The following is a 20,108-nucleotide window of genomic DNA, read 5'->3' on the forward strand; positions in this document are numbered from 1 at the left end:
CCCGACACGTGACCGTCGTCGTCGGCATTGTTGCCATAAGGTAAAAGTTCGTATGGATATCTATCGTCCCTGAAAGTTTCAGCGAAATCGGCTGTATATTTATGGAGATATGGCTGTTTATTTTATTAAGGCAATTTAATCTCCTGATTTATGTAACGCTATTTCTTCGCCTCCCAAGTTTACGTTTAGTAATCGGCAAAAGGTACAAAGTAGTTTGAAATCCATAATTGTTCACGGGACCAGGCATATGGTTTTAAAATGCAGCGTAGTTTAGTCATTCCAAGTTTGGAGAAAGATACTTTGTGCTGTCATTCGGTGTAACACAAGAATACAAAAAAAGAGAAAATGAAAACTTCATATTATATATACAAGGCTAAAAGATTAAGAAAAAAAATTATTAAAATGTTTAAACCAAACGTTTTCGGCTGTTTGCCGTAATCAGGGTTGAAAATAATGACCGTCTGTACATATATATATATGTAAATATAGATCACTATCACCCTAACATTGTTTTCACTGTCGAGGAAAACCCTGACCACTTCCTCGATACAACGTAGATAAGTAAATTTTAAATCGGTCTTGCCTCTATATTTATATTTCATAGTCGTTATTTTGGGCCGATCAGATCATCGCTGATCCAACGTACAAGAGTAGGAGTATCGTCCACGGTTGCCTGCTGAACATTTCACATTTTCTTGCCCCGCTCGTAGCCCGTGATGGAGTAACTCCCAACTCCCCACTCTCAGTGTTTACAAGAAAGAGCTGAATAACGTATACGCATGCACTAGGTTTTGCCGCAAAAACACGGATTTTGAGTCCTTCGCATGGTTGATTTCCTATTCTGTTGCTTCGAGGCGTCGTTTTGCTTGCCGCTTTTCTTTTACAGAACAACGTACAACCTCCAAAAACTTGGGTACACCCCCTGAAAATGTTAAAAAATTAATTTTCTCCTTAAAACTTCTGGAAATAGGAAAATGCCTTCGACGGAAACAGAGTTCCTCGAGTTCCTGGTTTTAAAAGTCAGCCCTTAATTTTCCTCTAATTTCGCTAAATTTTGGACGTAGAACACTTGAGCCCGCGTTGTTCACCGCGTACCCTCTACGTAGCATTTCATTATTCAGCTCTGTCTGTTTACAAACGTGCAATCAAGGTTTTCCTCTCTTTTTTTTTGGTTGTTTTTACTTCAGAATGCGCGGAAATCTTCTGAAATATCTAAAAATGTCCATTTCTTGTCTTCTTTGGAGCGACCTGATGAAAACTTCATGGAGAAATCCAGCAACATAAGAAAACTTATCAACAGTAAAATACAGTAGTGTTGTAGCAAGCAGAGGTTTTAATCACCGAACTAGGTTTATCTTTCGTTCTTTTTGTCCTAAAATGAGCTTTATCAACCTAAACAATAATTTACAAAATAAAAATAAAGATCAGAGTTAAATAATTGTTTGCTCCTGTTTCCTTTATGTAACACTCGGCCTTAGTTCCTGTAGCCACGTGCTTCACAGTCCAAAGTTTTATTTTTGCGGAGTTGTCGATTTCTGTGGACCTCAATTTGAATTAATTAGCGTTATTCCGCATACGAGAAACATGTTTCTGAACTAGCAACATTTCGCCAACACTTGGTTTGCGGTTTAGTTAAAGACTTATATTTAAACAAAGATCTCTTACGTGAAGTAATTACAGCCTCCTTTTCGACAAAATGGAAAGAGAGAACCCCTGAGATACGCTTTGTAAACAATCATTATCAGGAGGTGTTGACTATCTTGCCAAGTTATAACGCTATTATGAGAGCAATGCAACAATTTCAGGACTGCAATCCCCCTTTGTGGTACAGCAATATGGACGGTAAGATGATATTATATTGAATAAGCTGTAGATTGGATGTAAAATACGAAACAATCGAGTTTGCGTGTGAATGTGAACATTTTCGAATAACTGACGGCATCGTCAAATCAGCTCATTTTATCCAACTTTAAAATTTGATTAAATCGCACTGAATCATTTCCCCAAAAAATCCTTCGGAGATCAAAAAGAACCGCACTTCATCTTCCAAAAGCCAGTACTTCAGTCGATTATTTTGTATAGCACATAGTTAAATAACGGGTTGCTTTTGACCTATTTTTAATCTTGTTGGAAGAAGGTCGGATAAATTCAATTACGTTGTGTAAATAAATGATCAAGAATTGCTAAAATTGGGCATATGGTATTTCGAGGACTGGACTGGACTGGACTAGTAAAACGTGGACTAGTAAAGCCCGGACTAGTAAAACGTGGACTAGTAAAACGCGGACTAGTAAAACGCGGACTAGTAAAACGCCGACTAGTAAAACGCGGACTAGTAAAACGCGGACTAGTAAAACGCGGACTAGTAAAACGCGGACTAGTAAAACGCGGACTAGTAAAACGCCGACTAGTAAAACGCCGACTAGTAAAGCGCGGACTAGTAAAACGGCGGACTGGTAAAACGCGGACTAGTAAAACGCGGACTAGTAAAATGCTGACTAGTAAAACGCGGACTAGTAAAACGCGGACTAGTAAAACGCGGACTAGTAAAACGACAACAAAAAAACAATTTCATACGAAGGCGATCATAAGACTTAATGGCAAGCCAATTTAGTAAGTGACAATCCCTGTTTGACCTTTAAGCTGCAAATGGGTTTGACATGCGCCAGATACAAACGAATTTATAAGTTTAGGCTAAGAAAGAATTTTATTCAGCACCAGTTCAAAATCCTAAAATACACTTTCGTCGTAAATTTCACGGCAGAAACAGAGGAATTCGATAAATAAAAGTCACATTAACTCTCTTTGTGTCTAGGTAGAAAGAGTCTCATTGACTTCAGCTTTTCGGTGGAAGAAAAACCGATTTACACACGCCATTACAGAAAACAAACAAGCAGACTGACAACTCCAAAACACATATTTGCATTCACTTACAATTTGACTTTCCGTGAAATTTTAAAACGGAACAGAGGTAAATCTTCGAAGATTAATCGTCGTTGGAAATAAAAAATACTTTCCGTGAGATCTGTAACTGTTTGTCTTTTTACGAGAAAATCGTCGCATGATCATTTAACTCGTGTGTGTTTGTCATACCAGTACTGCTGTTTCTTCAAAAGCGTATGCTTCTTTCTTCTTTAATTGACAGGTGTCAAATGGTGACAGTTACTTATCAAAAAATGTTTCAAAATTTGCTCGGAAGCCTTTTAATTACCTTTAGAAATAAAAGTGTTTCGGCGAAAGCTTTCTCTTTAATTTGAATAACGTTTGTTTTCTTTATAACTCACTCGCTATCAAATTGTTAAGTTCAAGGAGGATTTTCCCGTAATTAAACTCGTAATTGTAGCCCTGATTCATTCGGGCTCTTTTGGCAATCATTTAAGGAGACGCGAGCCGACAATTTTCGTTTTCTAATGCAACTGAGTCAAGACAATTTTACTTAGGGGGGTCGCATTACAGTCAAGTTTTAATTTCATCGGATTTCGAAAAACCTAAAACCAAATTTTTTTAACGGGAAAACAAAAATGAAATTGACAACATTAATTAGGATCGCATTTCAACCGGGTTAAAATGGAAACGTCAATCACGGAGTCAATCTCACATCCGGCAAAAATAAACATTCCCCCGAACTAACCATGCGGCGAAACAGAACACTTTGCACGGCGATTATAGTCCTTTTGTTTTCAGCTATTTAACAACAACAAAATCGAAGGTTTGCTTTTGTTTTGCTAATGGAGAGATGAAGAAATTGAGAGATGAAGAAATTGAGAGATGAAGAAATTGAGAAATGGAGAAATTTCCCGCTCTTTTTGGTTTTTATCTTTTTTCACACCCACGCACAAAGGACAACTTTGTCCGCAACGGACGCGGGTCCTTTCGTTTCAAAAAAATTTGGCAAAATCGGTCAGCCCCACCCAGGCACACCGGCGTCTTTGATGATTTTTAGAATTTTGAAACTTTTAGGAAACCGCAAAAATTGGGTCGCATTAGAAAATGCTTGTGTTGACAGAGTTTAATCCCTAGAGTAAACAATTCGGTCGTAATGCGACCCGAGCCTTAAAGAATCCAGGATGCTACACCAATTTTTGAACAGTTCAGAAATATACGAGCAGTTCAGAAGTTCCCATTACGGACCGACCTATGCTGGTGAATAACACTTTTATCTTTTTCTAACGCATAAAAACAATGATTGCTAAAAGAACCCGAATGATTTAGGGCTACAATTACGAGTTTAATTACGGGAAAATCCTCCTTGAACTTCACAATTTGATGGCGAGTGAGTTATAAAGAAAACAAGCGTTATTCAAGTTAAAGAGAATGTTTACGCCGAAACATTTTTTTGATAAGCAACTGTCACGATGTGACACCTGTCAATTAAAGAAGAAAGAAGCATACGCTTTTGAAGAAACAGCAGTACTGGTATGACAAACACACACGAGTTAAATGATCATGCGACGATTTTCTCGTAAAAAGACAAACAGTTACAGATCTTACGGAAAGTATTTTTTATTTCCAACGACGATTAATCTTCGAAGATTTACCTCTGTTCCGTTTTAAAATTTCACGGAAAGTCAAATTGTAAGTGAATGCAAATATGTGTTTTGGAGTTGTCAGTCTGCTTGTTTGTTTTCTGTAATGGCGTGTGTAAATCGGTTTTTCTTCCACCGAAAAGCTGAAGTCAATGAGACTCTTTCTACCTAGACACAAAGAGATTTAATGCGACTTTTATTTATCGAATTCCTCCGTTTCTGCCGTGAAATTTACGACGAAAGTGTATTTTAGGATTTTGAACTGGTGCTGAATAAAATTCTTACTTAGCCTAAACTTATAAATTCGTTTGTATCTGGCGCATTTCAAACCCATTTGCAGCTTAAAGGTCAAACAGGGATTGTCACTTACTAAATTGGCTTGCCATTAAGTCTTATGATCGCCTTCGTATGAAATTGTTTTTTTTGTTGTTGTCGTTTTACTAGTCCGCGTTTTACTAGTCCGCGTTTTACTAGTCCGCGTTCTACCAGTCCGCGTTTTACTAGTCGGCGTTTTACTAGTCGGCGTTTTACTAGTCGGCGTTTTACTAGTCGGCGTTTTACTAGTCCAGTCCAGTCCAGTCCACGAAATACCATATGCCCTAAAATTGCTGTCAAATTATGTACTGATGTTGTTTTTCAAGATTTGGTAGTTTTTAATCGGTCCAAGTTTTTTCAATTCGTGGCGCAACGCTCCGAGATTCGTCTGAAATTTTGAGCTTTAAAAGCGGCATTTGGACGAAATTCAGCTTTTGTCGATTTTCTCGAAAATAAATCGATATTCAGCCAAACGAAGTACGCAGTGCTTTGTTTAACCATAAGGCCTACCTATCTTGAGAATATGAGCTGAATCGATTTTTTGGCTGTTGCCACCATATTTTGAAAATGTTTGATTTTTGGCCACATTTCCTCTTAAGCCCTGGTCAAACGGCGCATGATAGTCGATGATAGTTGATGATAGTCGATGATAATTGAAGCGCGCGCTTTCGTTTGACCACCAACTATCATGCACTATCATCGACTATCACCAACTATCACTCATTTTGAGCTTGTTCAAATTCTTCATGATAGTCGATGATAGTTTTTCTCGTTTGACCACGCGTATGATAGTTCCGGCAGCTGTTTTTCCCGGAAATCGGCGGGCCCGTTTAGAATGGTCACCAAAAGCTCCTCGCAAGGCTCAGCTTTAGCTTCAGAAATTCGTTTTTATACCCAAGATAATAATAATGAGAAAGAAAATATTGAAAACCAAGAATCTGGAGAAAGCGTCAACTCGCAGGAATTCGAAGAGACACCGCCGAAAAAACAGCGTTTCACTAAACGTTCAACGACGAGATGTAGTAATGACCTGATATTACGTCTAATAGACGTACATTCCTCCAACAAATCGATTACTAGTAAGCAAGCTACCGCCCTCTTTCGTCGTAAATTCATACTTCAACAAGTTTGTCTCACGCGAAGCCATGTTATAACATAACCAAAGTAAAGCGCGCGCTCTGATTGGTCAATTTAGCGTTCCCCATTTGCCCATGGGTGTACGCTGCTGACGTGAGCAAATGCAAAGACTATTTTTCCGCGCGCGCTTGTTTTTTCTGGTCGCGTAAGATTTGTTAAATAAACGGGAACTCTTTAGCTACAATGTATCAATGTTATGTTATAAAACAAATGGTAAACACCACAGCGTACACTATTGAGTTATGGATGCACTTGGGAGGTTTGCTAAGCACTCAAGAAGCTAGAGTCGCTCTCGGCTATCGCCTCGAGCGACTCTTACGCTTTTTTCGTGCTTAGCAACCTCCCGCGTGCATCCATAACTCAATAGTGTACGCTGTGGTGTTTACCATTTGTTAATTAGTGTTCACATTTTACGCGGAAAGAGCCTGGAACTAGCTGCTCGCGCGACTGCCAGTACCATCATCAACTATCACGAACTTTTTTGGCCGTTTGACCATGCGAATGATAGTTGGTGACAGTTTGAAAAGAATCAACTATCATCGACTATCATGCGCCGTTTGACCAAGGCTTTAAAGCTAGATGTGAGATTTCCTCGGGATCTTGCTCAGAAGACAACATTCTTTCAAAGTCTTGCACTTTTCATTTGTCTGAAACGTTTGTACGGTACTGCCCTTTGCAGATTAGACATTTAGATTTAGATTTAGATAAACAATGCCAATTTATGCAATATCTGATTTTTGAGCTTCGTTCGCGAATTGCCACTATAAAAAGTAGAGGCTGACCCGCAGAGATTTTTATATATTTAAAAACTAGAATATTTTAACCAACTAAGCGCGTAGTTTCAGTTCCAGAATCGGTGTACTTTTGGAGAACTTTAGACAAACGTTTTCCCTGTTTTACCCTACAGCAAAAATGACCGAAGCTGTACAATACTGCACAATACAATAACTTTATTTAAACTTAATTAAAGATAGCAAATAATTGCTAATATCTCCAAGTAAAGATATCGAAATTACTAAAATACAATAATACAATAAAAGAAAATTAAATAATATATATATATATATATATATATATATGTATATATATGTATAAATAAATTTAAATGTGACTAATAAGTTAAAAATTTTAAATATTATTTACTGCAAAGGTATAACAGTCAATGTCAAACTTCATTTTGGAAAATTCCAATTTAAATTTACTTAATTCAGGAATCGATCTCATGTAGTTAGGGAGAGAATTCCATAAGTTACTGCCCTGATAAACAAGAGAGTGAAGACAGTAAGTAATGGTGTTTACTTTAGGTACAGTAAGAATATTCGTATGATGTACGATCCTCGCAGTAGAGAGCGCTATTTATGCAATAGCGAAAATCAGACCTGAAAAAAATTAGGCCTGTATGGGATTCGAACCACTGACCTCTGCGATACTAGTGCAGCGCTCTACCAATTGAGCTAACAATCCAACTGGGAGCAGGCCGTTAAGTTGATTCGTAATAAACCCGTGATGATAAATCAGATACAATGAATATATGAAGTTCATTTATTTTGAACTGCGGTATTAGATACGTATGATGTACGATCCTCGTACATCATACGTTTCTAATAGTGCAGTTCAAAATATATGAACTTCATATATTCATTATCAGTAAGAATATTGTCGCTCCGCAAATTAATGCTACAATGGTTGGGTTTCAGGTGACGTCACAAGCTTTGCTGAAGTTAGTGTCCGCCATGTTGGTGTCCCTCGGGTGTCAAATTTATGAATAATTAGTCGATTTCTATAGTGAAGCCCTCTCTCTTATCGCCGTATTATTTCGCCAACTACATGAATATCCAGGAAGAAAAAAGCGATAAAAGTATCTGGCATTCATCTTAAGGTATCCCAGTGCTCTCTGAGTATGCCGAAAGCTTAGAGAGTTGGAAGGAAAGATGTTTGCAAAAGATCTCGGTCATTGGGGTTGACCCTGCAAGCATACCAGCCGAGAAGCTCAGTCCAAAATGCTTGCCTCCTGTGGAAGCGTCGGACTTGCTGAGTTACCTCGTTCTTGAGACCAGCTTCTACACCAAGAAGCAGTTCAAGGCGTTCAAGAGTCTAGAGGCGTTTAATCAAATGGTGTCGGGATTTGTAACCTCAGTTGTAGGCAAAGTAATCGCCGGCAAGTATGCCGTGAGGGCACGAGTTTGGCATTCACAGCATATGAATGATCCTTTAGTGAACATTTGGGTCATTTCCGAAAACGATGGGACTATTTTGTCAGCCCATTGCTTGGGATGCAAAGCTGGACTGGCTGAGTCATGCTCACATATCGCGAGTGTTTCATTTATGTTAAAGGAAACTCCTAGAATTCATGGCAAGGTCGCTGGGTGTCACGAAAACTCAGACACCGAAAACTCAGGTCCCTCGAAGTGTTCTCCAAGCTTCCGAAGTGCTCCATAATTCGATAGTGCATAGCATAAAGCATGAACCAATTTTTTTATAATATAACCGGTGGAATAATGCAACAAATCCGACGCGAAAGACGAACAACAATATCAAGAGTGATTCTTCAGTGAGGCGAATCGTGACGGCGCTGATGCCGAGTCTTCTTTCGCGTTGTTTTTCTCTTTCTGTCTCATTTAAGAACTCTAGCCCAAGGGTCGCAAAATTGTCTTCGTTTTGGGACTGGTGGGCCGAGTCTCTGTTTGTATCCATTATTATCGCGAAATATTTAAGAATTTTAACAGAGCGACAACAAGGATCTGTGCGACGAAGTACAAAAAGGTAAACAAACGTCACTTTCGGCTCGTCAAAATCACGCCACATTTTAATACTTTGGTGTTGGAGCGAGCGCATTTGATCCCGTTAACTGTGAATGAAAAGTTCAAAATTAACGGGAAAAATGGAGGAAATCTAAGCTAAATGAAGTCTTCTGTCACTCTAAAATGTTTTAATACTCAACCATCGGACGATTTTGCGAAACGTGCAACTTGCGGCCTTGCTTTTGCTGCTTCAGTTGGATGAAGACCCAAAAGGTCAAAATACATGAGGGATTACCAGGAGTGATCATGAGTCGAGTTTATCTCTTGAATTTTCGAGGAGTCTGAGTTTTCGGGGTGTGAGTTTTCGTGACACCCCAAGCTTACTTGCACTTAGGTAAAATGCTCATGGATTTTGCCGACATAGGTCAATGAAGTGCCGTATGCGAGGGCTAAAGACATCGATTTCTCATGGGCTAAGAAGCTCAAAGAAAAGCTCGACCAAAAAATCGAGGATCTACAACAGCCGCAAGCCTCGAACAATACAACAACTTCTAGTTCCTCCTGTTCTTCCCCTTGATTTATGATGATCTTAGGTATAGCGCATTAGATCATATATATAATGAATTTTGCGCTATAGAAATAAAATTATTAATTTATTATACGAAAAAATCCTTAGTCTTTATGCTTTCCACTTTTGCTCGAACAGCCAACAATAATGCATAAAACCATCCCTTCTTTCTCGCATGAACTCTTTGTTAGATACGGTTTGTTTATGCTCGAGGGACACCAAGATGGCGGATAGTAACCATTGCTAAGGTATTGGTCACGTGGGTGAAACCCAAGGATTGCATAATTTAAATAACTTAGATATATATTCAGGAACAAGTCCATGCAAGGCCTTAAATAAAATTATTAAAATAGTATGAATCCTTCTATTATACAAAGTAGGGTGATTAATACGCAATAGTAACTCATCCATCATATGTGCTTTTATCATACCACGGTAAAAAATCTATTGGGAAGTTCACATTCACTCCCAGGGAAAACTGAATGCATCAAAGTAAAGTGGAATGATGTCACCATGTATGCTAGAAGTACCAATCTGTAATATTGTATTTAGCTTGAGATAGAGAAATAAACATATAACACTTTTCTTACGATGTTTTTGTATAAAAATAACGCCCCAGGCCTCGAACCAGCAGCTGTTGTTATCATGGCAACAAGAGTGCTGCAACCTTTAAAAAGGACATTTTTGTACATCCCCCCCTGAGTGCCTAACTGCATGTAAAATTTGAAGGGGGTTGAAAATTTTCATTTATGAAAAGGGTCTATTAAGTGATTCTGTTACATGTGATTGATGCCAACAATTTTCAGGTGAAAAACTGGATGATTGGATAGAAGTTCAAGACTGGACAATCAAGGATGACGGAAAAGTATTCATTTGTAAAACCAGGAAACTTGTATCAAGTCCAAGAATACTGCGGAGAAAATTGACTTTGAGAGTAAGTTCTACTGACCAATCAAATGAACAATGAATGACACTCCATTTTTCCTTGATTAACACATTAAAAAGCAGAGGATATAAGAAATTATGAGGAAAAATCATCATTTGGGGAAATTGTTTTGATGTGCCAAATTCTCATTTCAACATTTCTAGACACTGTGCACATTGAAAAACTGATATTTTAGGTATGAGGGGTGGAGTTTTACAGGCTAGACACCAAAAACTAGAAACCCTTATCTAATTATACTGGCATAGTCAATCAAACCTAATCCAACTGTATTTCGATTGAACTCGATTGAACTAAATAAAACTCGGTCCATGGATTGAGTTCAACTGAGTTCAGCAATCTAACCAAACTCATAAGAATAATTAGACAATCGAACTACATCGAACTTTTGATTTTTTGTAGAACTGGTGTTGAAAATCAATAACAAGCTTTTCGAGACTCGAGTTCAGTATAACAAATGTTTTTTGTGTTTCAAGATCACATAACATAATCTTTGTTCAAGTGAATTTAATCAATGAACAATTGGACACAATCCACTGGATTGTGTTTTGTTTAGTTCAATTGTCCAATTATTTTTGTGCGAGTTCGATTTAGTTTGACCGCTGAACTCAATCCATGGATCAAGTTTGATTTAGTTTGATTGACTTTGATTGAAATACAGTTCAATTGGGTTTGATTGGCTATGCTGGGATTTTTGGCAGTCCATAAGCTTTACAATAACAAGAGCCACTTGCTTGTTAACTATTACAGATGCCCTTCTGATTTCCTTTGATCCTCCATTCATCCACAAATTTATTTTTATGATCAACATGCACTCATGCATGTCATTGCAACATGCATTGCTTTTATGGTGGCTAAACTGAAAACGTGTCAGTAGCCAATATTGTGTCCGGGAAGTACAATGTTTTTGACCTGAGGCAAAATCATTTTCTTGTTTCCAAGCAGCAAAATTTGTTTCCGTAGCATGTTTCCCATGTGGCTAAACTGGAACAATTGCCTCTGCGACAGTGTTTCCTTGTTTAGCCAGGCCCTTAGAATAAGATACCCAGATGGATAGAATCTTTAAAATAAACAACCAAAAACAATTACAGCAAAATAAACAAAAATAAAGAAACATAAGCAAAAAACCATCTTATTTTTCTTCATTAAAAGAAAACTTTGTCAATTTTTCGCCAGCACAAGCTTTCAGGGTAGTCTAACAAAAATCAGTGCCTTTTTGTGGCCAATCTGATTAAAGTTTGCCAAATGGTCAGGGAATCTCTTGACATTGTTAAGAACATAAAACATTAAATTTTAGGGGGCCAGGTAAAGGTGGCAACAAACCATTTTGGCCTAGGAGTATTTCTGAGGCCATAAACTATGGCTTCTCTTAATGCTAGTCACTTTTAAATCACAGTATTCACTGGGATGGGATTAATGTTGACTTGAACACAAAAAGGAATGTGAACTGACAACTCAGAGATCAATAGACCTTTGCATGGCAGCAAGGCTGGAGGTAACCTTGTTTTGATACAGACCTCACTGCTTTTGTTGCATAAATCAAGTTGTTCTTATGCTAATTAGGGGCATTCACATGAAAAAAATGAGAGATGTATGTATCAAAGTAAGGTCACCTCCAGCCTTGCTGCCATTCAAAGGCCAGGTCACTGAGCAGAGAAGTGTAAAAATAAATGGTCTATTAAGTTAAACAATGAACACCACGTGACATCTGCACAGGGATACAAGTACATTCTACTAGCAGTATTGTTGCTGTAATTTCTGAATTTTGACTGCAGTAACTTCTTGGGACATTACAAACTCCTTATTAACACTAAAGGGAGTGTTTGTTAAAGGAAGGTATACAAACATTACATTAGAAACTACACAAAAAAGACGACAGACTGAAACCTAAGCATTGTATGAGTTCTAGCACCAGTAACAACATCCTATTCCATCACATTTTTAAACACCCTGCTCTAATTCAGAGGGGTTTACTGTATCTTTTTAGGTTTCCTGCTTTAATATGTCTCTAAGTTTTTCACATGATTCTCTTGCTACTTTGTCAATTCTTAAAGGATCTTGAAGATGCAAAAAGTGTTGGCAGAAATTCTCAAACCTTCTTATGAGTGACTCTGGCCATTTTCCTTGTTCCCTTTTCTGAGTTACTTTGATACTCATGTAGTAAGCAAAAGCCATTGAATTAATGAATTTTGAATCTCCACATTTCAAGGAACTGAAATATTTGTGCAGACTAGGGTCTGTTTTCATCAATTGAGGCAAATGGACAGGATTGCATATTTCAGTCAAAACAGCATATCTACAGATATCCTTGACTTCCTCAAAGGAGTCAAAGTTTAAAAATTCTTGAATGGAAATTATTTGTTGAAAACAAGCATCAAAGTTTCCATTCAGGTAGTAAAACTGCATCAAGTGAACTGTGCCAGAGAAGCCCCTATCATCAAATCCATCATTGTACACAACATATCTCCCTCTCTGGTAGTAACATTCAGCCTTGTCCTGCCACATTTGTTTTTCTCTGTCAAGTTCTGCCACCTGTGATGCTTGGTGGCAAACATTTCCACATGCTCTATACAAAATCTGCACAAAACAGTTTGCAGTTGGGGCTGGAAACATTGTAGGTACATGGTCAATAAAGGGCAATAATCCCTGTTCCAGCTTCCTCAAGGAAAGTTGTGCTGGTAAAGTGTTATAAAAAACGGGGTCAAGGAAGTTTTGTAAGTCATTCCTAATTTGCATCCGGTACCGGTCACGTGATAACATGCTTCCTTCACAAAATGTAGATTCAACTGTTGTTAAAAAATGTTCTTCTATAGCAGGAGACAGATTTCTTAATGCTTCAATCATTGTTTGAGAGATTGATTCTGAGCTTCCACCATCACTGTAATCTGTCATTTCTGGCAGTGATGTCAATTTAGCCAAACAATTATGTTCTTCTAAAGCCACTGTACCAAGCTTTACCAGATGGATGAGTACTATATCCAATTTTGACAAGATTCTGTTATGAATGAGGTCTGCCACTTCGCTGCATGACTGAAATGGAAGATGCTGAATCATGTTATTCTCCGGAACAAAAAAGTTTCGCAGCAATTGGTTTCTCAAACAATTACATAACCGAGATGTCACCAAATGAATACAATCCAGCAAAGCACTTTCCTTCCAACGACACTCAGGCTCTTCTTCAATGGCAAAGAAAAAGACAGTTTTGATATAGTATGTACACAGTACCTCATCAACAACCTTGTATTCTTTCATGAGATGGGACAGGAGGAGCTTCAACATGTTGTAAGTATACAACTGAGTGGAGTTGATCAGTGAATGCATAATGATTTTTTCTGCTGAGGAAAATGAAAGCCTCCATTCCAGAGATTTGGTTGAACTGTTATGTTTACCAATGGGAACAACATGGCAACCAGCTCTGGCTAACTGTTGTAGGGCCTTTCCACATGGCCATTTGGAATTTTTAAAGCGAACCTGTCTGACAAAATCTGGCCATTCTGGACAATAAAGAGCAAACACATTGTCTGTTTTCATGTGAATTTGTGACAAGGCAGGCCGTTGAATTGCTGGGCCTTTGTGACTTTCGGCATCGATTACTGCCGTCAACATTTTAAACATTGTTATCATGAACATTTCGCTGGAAATGTAGGCAAGGCCCTCAGAAACCTGATCTTCACATTGCTTATAGTATTTGGGTAACTCACCAGACTCATTGAAAAGGCGGTAAAATCCAGGATGGTCGAATGACTTTGCAGTAAGGAGGTGCACATCACGTCCTTTCCTTTCCGTAACAGTGTGATTTTCAAACACTACTTGAACACCTGGATCAACCCACATATTATCAATGTCACCAAGTGCTTCTATGTGACCTTCCGATGTACTTTCAGTACCGACGTACTTCCATCCAAGCTGACCCAGACTAAGGGTATTCAACAATTCTTCCAACAATTGAATACTCGATAATCTGTGATCTCTGTAGACGTATCGGTATCTGAGAACAGAGCTTAAGAAAGAACTTACACTTGCAGAATAGGAACTATGTGTTGTCCTAGTTTCAACTTCTGTTGTCGGGCATTTCGCAGAATAAACATTCGTCATCATGAACGCTTAACGACGGAAAAATTTCGACATGAAGACACGGCGGAAAAACTGCTGATTGGCTGAAAAAAATGAAGTATATGTTCGTGATGCGCCTGCGCGGAATTGTCACGATCCCACAATGCTTCGCGCCTTGGGGTAAACTAAATGAGGAAAACCAAAATGTCGGCAAGAGAGGAGGATTTGCGTCTTACCGGCCACAATCTTAAAATCGTTCAAAGATGTGTCAAAATTAGGGAAGGCAAAGCTGAAACAAATTTGTAAGAGCTTAGGTGTTGACATAGAGAAAAGTTTTGGAAAAAGAGCTCTGCATCAAGGCCGGACTCGAAATGGAATCTTGTTGGCGAGATGCAGGATATCTCCTCTTCGAAGATACCTTCGATTATGGAGCTCCAGAAGCTAAAAGACTGGAAGAAAAGTTTGCTAACTATCCCGCAGCCAATGGATGAGGCTCTTGTTAAGGAATTTTTGCTTGAGGTTGGTTACAGCCAAACTGATGTGAGAAAGTACAAGACCCTTCGAGCTTGGCAGCAATTCACTCAGTTAAGTAAGCAGTGAGTATAACATATCTCAGTAGACTCCTCATTTGCATCAGATATGCGGACAAATTAATTGCGAAACCGTGGCCCAAACGACTCTGTAATATAACAATGTGGTGATTTATTTTTCAGTTGGAGCTGTGTCAACTGTCATGGAAACTGAGGGAGACTATTAATTGGTTTTGTGTTAAATGTTTAATGCTGCAGCACATGCTTATGTATCTGTTTCAGTGTAGAGATTGATTTAGTTCTCTTTATGGTATTTGTAAAAACTCTACATTTTTTTCAGCCTGATTTTAAAGTGGTTACATATTATTTTGATCTGATCTTTTAGGGTTTGTTCTTTGCCAGAACATCCTACCATGTAGGCCCTAAGGGGATGCTGCAATCCATCTTTATCCATGGACCCAGAGGAAACAAAGATTGTGTATATAGTGCTTGAGAAAGATACCAGCAAGCCTGTTTATGCTTACTGTTCTCTCACTGTTGGGTAAGGTAATCAATTATGTTTTACAACTTATCTGTACTCAATTCAGAAAAGTAAAACATACTGTGATCAGTACATTTTGTTCTTGCTGTCACTGTAACAGGCAAGTTATTGTATTTTCATTCAGGCCTGTTTTTATGATCCTTAGTATGTTGATGACAGAATTCAGGTGTGTTATTTGGTTGACTAGCTGTCCTGGAAAATGAAACCTTTCAATACCAACTTTCCTGTAACGTATTGGCTGCCTAAAATTACACTTAATAAATTACATTATTTTATTGAATGATCTTTGACACCACTCAGCTTTCTCAAGCAGTTTATTGTATGTTAGGGGTTTGGTAAATTTCTATTTATTACTCCTGCAGATAAGGAGGTGACTGCAGCCATGCTGGTGCTCTGTTATTTGTACTTTGTGACATTGTTTCCGAAGGCAAAACTACCTTGCCAGCAGATCCAACCTGCACAGAACTACCTTGTAGCTGGTCAAATCCTAAAGGTAAACAAAACTTAGCTTAGCTTACATGTCACTTTCCTTTTTAATTTCATTTGAAAATAGTATATCTACCCATAGTTTCCTGAATTAGAAAGAACTGTTCAAAATAATTTTCAATCAATTTCTTCTTTAAGGTACCTCTGTTGATCCAGTAACCACTGAACAAATCCATTTTTATAAATCAAGATTTGATGAGCAGCCTCTAGCAAAGAAATTTAGAGCAACCCCTACAGTCTCGGTGCAATTTTTTGGAGTTTCTAGAAATTATGTAAGTGAAGAGACTGATAAACAAATGAAGCAGAACTTAAAAATGGCAATACTTACTGCGAACAAAGACAAGTCCATGCCACCTGTTTATTATCTACTAAAATGCAAGTTCATGAAATCTGAATGTGCATTTGCTGAAACCCACAAGCTACCAAAAGAGCTGGATGAGGATGATCCCAGACTACTACCTGGTTATGCTGTTGATGTTGAAGCCACTCCTCATGTGCAAATATCCTCTGACAATGTTTCTCTCCCACAGATTATATCAGCTCCATGTCAAAAAACACCCAAGGAGAACACAACTCTATTGCTTGTGATTTCTCCAGCTGAACAGTGTAAATCGTCCAAAGAAAGTCAGGTTTCCTTAGTTCCTGTTACATTATTCTGTGAAAATGGCACATTTGATGAAGAGAATACGTTTCAACCCCCGATTACCTATCCAGTTCAAATTCCTTCAATACCTCCCATGAGTTACCATGCTTTTGACTTCTACAATTATAACAATGTCAAGGTTTCAATTCAGCAGCACGCGGCTGGGAAATTGAAAAAGAAACTCAGCCTCAATCCTCTAGTGAGCTTTGGTTTAAACAAAGAAAACTCAGATTGACAGCTTCTAATTTTGGAAACATAATTAAATGTAAAAGGCAGATGTGTTAAAACTTGCAAACCGCTTATCTACCACTTGTGATTCTATGCCTCACTTGAAAGCCATTAGACTTGGCAAAGAAAATGAAGATGTGGCTTCTCAGCTCTATGTACGATATCAAAATTCACATGGTTCTCCTAGAACTAAGGTTTTCCACTGTGGCCTTGTAATTAATCCACACTTTCCTGGGTTGGGAGCTTCTCCAGACAGGCTAGGTTATGATCCCAATGCTAAGCCATCAACTGGTGGTTTGGAAGTGAAATATATTGAATCTGCACAGGGGGTGACACCATTGGAAGCATTTAAAAGTAAGCAAGCTCCAAAAGAAGGCAAAAAGAAATCTTTCTGCCTGAAAATGAAAGATGGCCATCTACAGCTGAATGAAATCACAATTACTTTTACCAGGTCCAGGGTCAGGAAGGAGTATCAGGAATACAATGGTTTGACTTTGCTATGTTGACAGATCTTTGTCTTGGCTTAAATGGATTGTTTGTCCAAAGAATTCACTTTGAAAAAAATAAATGGGAGTCTGAGTGGCTGCCAAAGCTCACAGAGTTTTATTTCAAACACCTCCTGCCTGTTGTTATCAAAGATAACTCTTCTCTGTAGTTATCTAATCACTGTTGTTACCTTTTTCATTACATGTAGTAAAATATACATGATTGATTTTCTGTCTTGATTTGACAAAACATGGACTCTCCCAACCCACTGGCATCTAAGAGAATTGAAGGGGAGTCTGTCACTGACACCTGGGACAGGCTGCTTTGGGGGAGGGTCAGTGGGTAAATTGAGCCTTATACCATCTCCAATACTTTCATTTGATTTATGGCCAGTATTGGTTCTGCTTTCTGCGGGCCAGATTCAGCAACCTGGAGCCCTTGCATAGGCCACTTGTGGCCAGGGCATGGGGAAGTTTTTAAGCAGTAGCTTCAGGCTGTCTAGTCGCAAATGGAGGAGGGGAGGCCAAGCTAGTTAGTTGAACTTAGCAGTTCCCTGGCTGTGTTTTGATCAATCAAGGCAGATCATATCTAGATTTCTATTTTTTGTAGTGTTCACTTCAAATTTTTTCCATTAGGAAAATGTTTTGCCTTAAAGGCCTTCTCACCCAATTCATCTTCAGAATTTAACTATCTTAGAGCCAAAATACTGTTTATCACCTTCCTGTTGCTAGTTAATTAACACGTAGTTTCAATAAAATTTAGTTGTCTTGTCCAGGGCTGTGCTGAACAGCATGTTTACAACTTACAAGGGCAAGTAATTTCTCATGTTTTTACTGACCAGAGTTACAGTTGTTTTAGTGCATTGTTCCAGACAATATCCATACCACTCAGAGAGTTTTAGGGTCCAACACCCCCCCCCCCTGCACCTCCCCACCACTACTTGGCTCTCCACCCCTCAGAAAATACCTCTACTTGGCGATTCGTGTTTCATCTTAGAGTAAGTGGAGGAAGGGTTGTTCTAAAAAACCAACTCTCTTTAAAAAAATGCCTGAGGAAAACAAAAACTTCTCAACCCCCCTCTCTTTGGAATTTTAACTTTTCTCGTGTGGATAGACTATTCTCATGCTCTATTTAAACTAATAGTTTTTGTTCAGTGGATAAAGGCACAACCCAATAATCATGTTATTGCTGTAAAATTGGGCTTTGAAAATTAATCAAGTAGGAACAGACTGAATATTTACTCAGCCAAATGAGCCATGCATAAGTGGACTTCATCGTCTAAAATGTGAAATGATTTAATTTGTTGAATTGCCCTTTCAACATGAATTCTTGCCTCTGTAATTTTTTCTGATAATTTTCCTTCCATTTTGTTTCGTTGAGATCTTCCTTCCCTTTTGAAATCTGGAATGGTCACTTTCACGCCCATATCAGCAAACGGGTCATGTACAGCAAATCCTCGGTCTGCCATAAGCTCATCACCCCTGTTCAATTTTGTAGTTAAGCCGGGGGAGTTGGCAGTGATATGTTTGTGAGATGTCCTTCCACCCCAGCTTGTGAGACACACAATAGCCCCATGGGGGTCTATTCTAACAAGGAAATCAAAGGTTGTGTGACCTTTGGAGTATATATCTTTGTTGGCTTGTAGGCACGAAGGCTTTTGAGTAAAAATTTCTGTACAATCAATGATTACTTTCAAGCATGGGAATTTGGAAAACTGCTTTGCCTTTCCATCCATTTCACACAAATCTTTTAAATGAAAGAACAGCAAATTAATCCATGAGGTAAAGATCGTAGTGAGACTAGACTCGCTTATTCCAAATCGTAACGACAAGTCAGTTATGGTCAGTCCTACCCTTAATCGTTCAAGAACCATGAATAGTTCTTCTGGAGTCAGCTTGGCAATTCTAGCTGCTTTCTTTGGATAAGGATTCTTTGAAAACATTTTACTACCTCTCCATTGTCTCATTCTTCCTATAGCTCCAACACCTTCCAGGTAGTTATACAACAAAGCTGCGAAGGTTTCATAGCTGGGGAACCCAGTTCAAAATTGGAATTTGCTGTCGTCTAGCCTTACTTGTTCTAAGAGAAGGCATTTTGAACGGAGATTTTCGTTTTTCCTCATCAAGTTCTTTTACTCTGCAGTACAGTTCTAGCAGTTCATTGACTATGGATTGTTCTGTGTTCATTGACTGCAAATCTACCTGCCCCTTGCAATAATCATGCTCTTTTAATGGGTTGTCTGCTGGTAAACACGGACTCCACACTTTAGGGTTTTCTGGACTACAAACCTCTGGTTTAGGACGCCCTTTTGCAGTTTCAGCTTGCTAAACGGAAACGAAACAACAGAAAGAAAACCGTTCAGAATGTATTTGCCCGATTATTTCACACTACTAATGCAAACTGGAACGTCCCCTCGTCAAAACACAAAGTGCTCCTTACGTCCCTTACCAGTTTTCGACCTTTCCTTCGGTCATGTGGGGGTGCCTTTGACACTCTGGTCGTCGCTAAGCTGTTTTTTGTTGACCTTGTAAGCTTTCGTTTCACATGGCTGTATTTGAAAATGGAAGGACTGTAGGACACACTGTCTATTTCATCAGATTTCTGACCTCCAAAGAAATGCACTGAGCAGAGCCGCGTGTTGTCAGTCGGCGAGAAGTTCTTCCTACGAATTCTCTTCGACCAAACCCTTCTTCGGTTAATATCCTTTGGAATACAATAAAACTGCAAATTGTTACGGCAACTCATTGCTAAGACAAGTCCTTTATTTTAGCTCCAAAACACGGAAAGCTTTACGGCCTAGCGGCTTCCATCGTGTTCCCGCGAAGACTCTATGTCCGCTGGCCTACAGCGGGCGTAAGACAGACTAATTTGAATATATCAACAAAGTTGAAATGGTAAATTGGCCACTGTT

At 38.7% G+C, this 20,108-nt stretch overlaps 3 protein-coding genes, 1 long non-coding RNA gene and 1 other non-coding gene across 5 annotated transcripts; 2 read left to right on the plus strand and 3 right to left on the minus strand.

Moving 5' to 3' along the window:
* The first annotated feature begins 1,453 nt into the window (after positions 1-1,453).
* On the plus strand, positions 1,454-10,569 carry LOC148723681 (uncharacterized). The gene is made up of 2 exons (XR_015991745.1): positions 1,454-1,842; positions 10,094-10,569. It is a non-coding gene; the product is annotated as an uncharacterized LOC148723681 (long non-coding RNA).
* Positions 10,570-11,355: 786 nt separating this feature from the next.
* Positions 11,356-14,448, minus strand: LOC111338709 (uncharacterized). The gene is made up of 2 exons (XM_088733301.1): positions 13,932-14,448; positions 11,356-13,724 (listed from the first exon to the last, which is right to left on the minus strand). Exons 1-2 carry the CDS (start codon positions 14,326-14,328, stop codon positions 12,214-12,216), a joined length of 1,908 nt encoding a protein of 635 aa, XP_088589427.1. The 5' UTR covers positions 14,329-14,448; the 3' UTR covers positions 11,356-12,213.
* A 24-nt stretch (positions 14,449-14,472) lies between these two features.
* LOC111338701 (uncharacterized) lies at positions 14,473-17,969 on the plus strand. The gene is made up of 4 exons (XR_015991744.1): positions 14,473-14,872; positions 15,199-15,354; positions 15,717-15,847; positions 15,979-17,969. It is a non-coding gene; the product is annotated as an uncharacterized LOC111338701 (transcript).
* LOC111338708 (uncharacterized) lies at positions 17,941-20,082 on the minus strand. Its single transcript, XM_022945223.2, has 2 exons — positions 19,646-20,082; positions 17,941-19,521 (listed from the first exon to the last, which is right to left on the minus strand). Exons 1-2 carry the CDS (start codon positions 19,940-19,942, stop codon positions 19,219-19,221), a joined length of 600 nt encoding a protein of 199 aa, XP_022800958.2. The 5' UTR covers positions 19,943-20,082; the 3' UTR covers positions 17,941-19,218.
* On the minus strand, positions 18,435-19,139 carry LOC148723682 (uncharacterized). Its single transcript, XM_088734478.1, has one exon. The coding sequence runs from the start codon at positions 19,137-19,139 to the stop codon at positions 18,435-18,437; it is 705 nt and encodes a 234-aa protein (XP_088590604.1).
* Positions 20,083-20,108: the final 26 nt, after the last annotated feature.

Source organism: Stylophora pistillata, chromosome 9, assembly GCF_964205215.1.
Source record: "Stylophora pistillata chromosome 9, jaStyPist1.2, whole genome shotgun sequence".
Classification (NCBI taxonomy): domain Eukaryota; kingdom Metazoa; phylum Cnidaria; class Anthozoa; order Scleractinia; family Pocilloporidae; genus Stylophora; species Stylophora pistillata.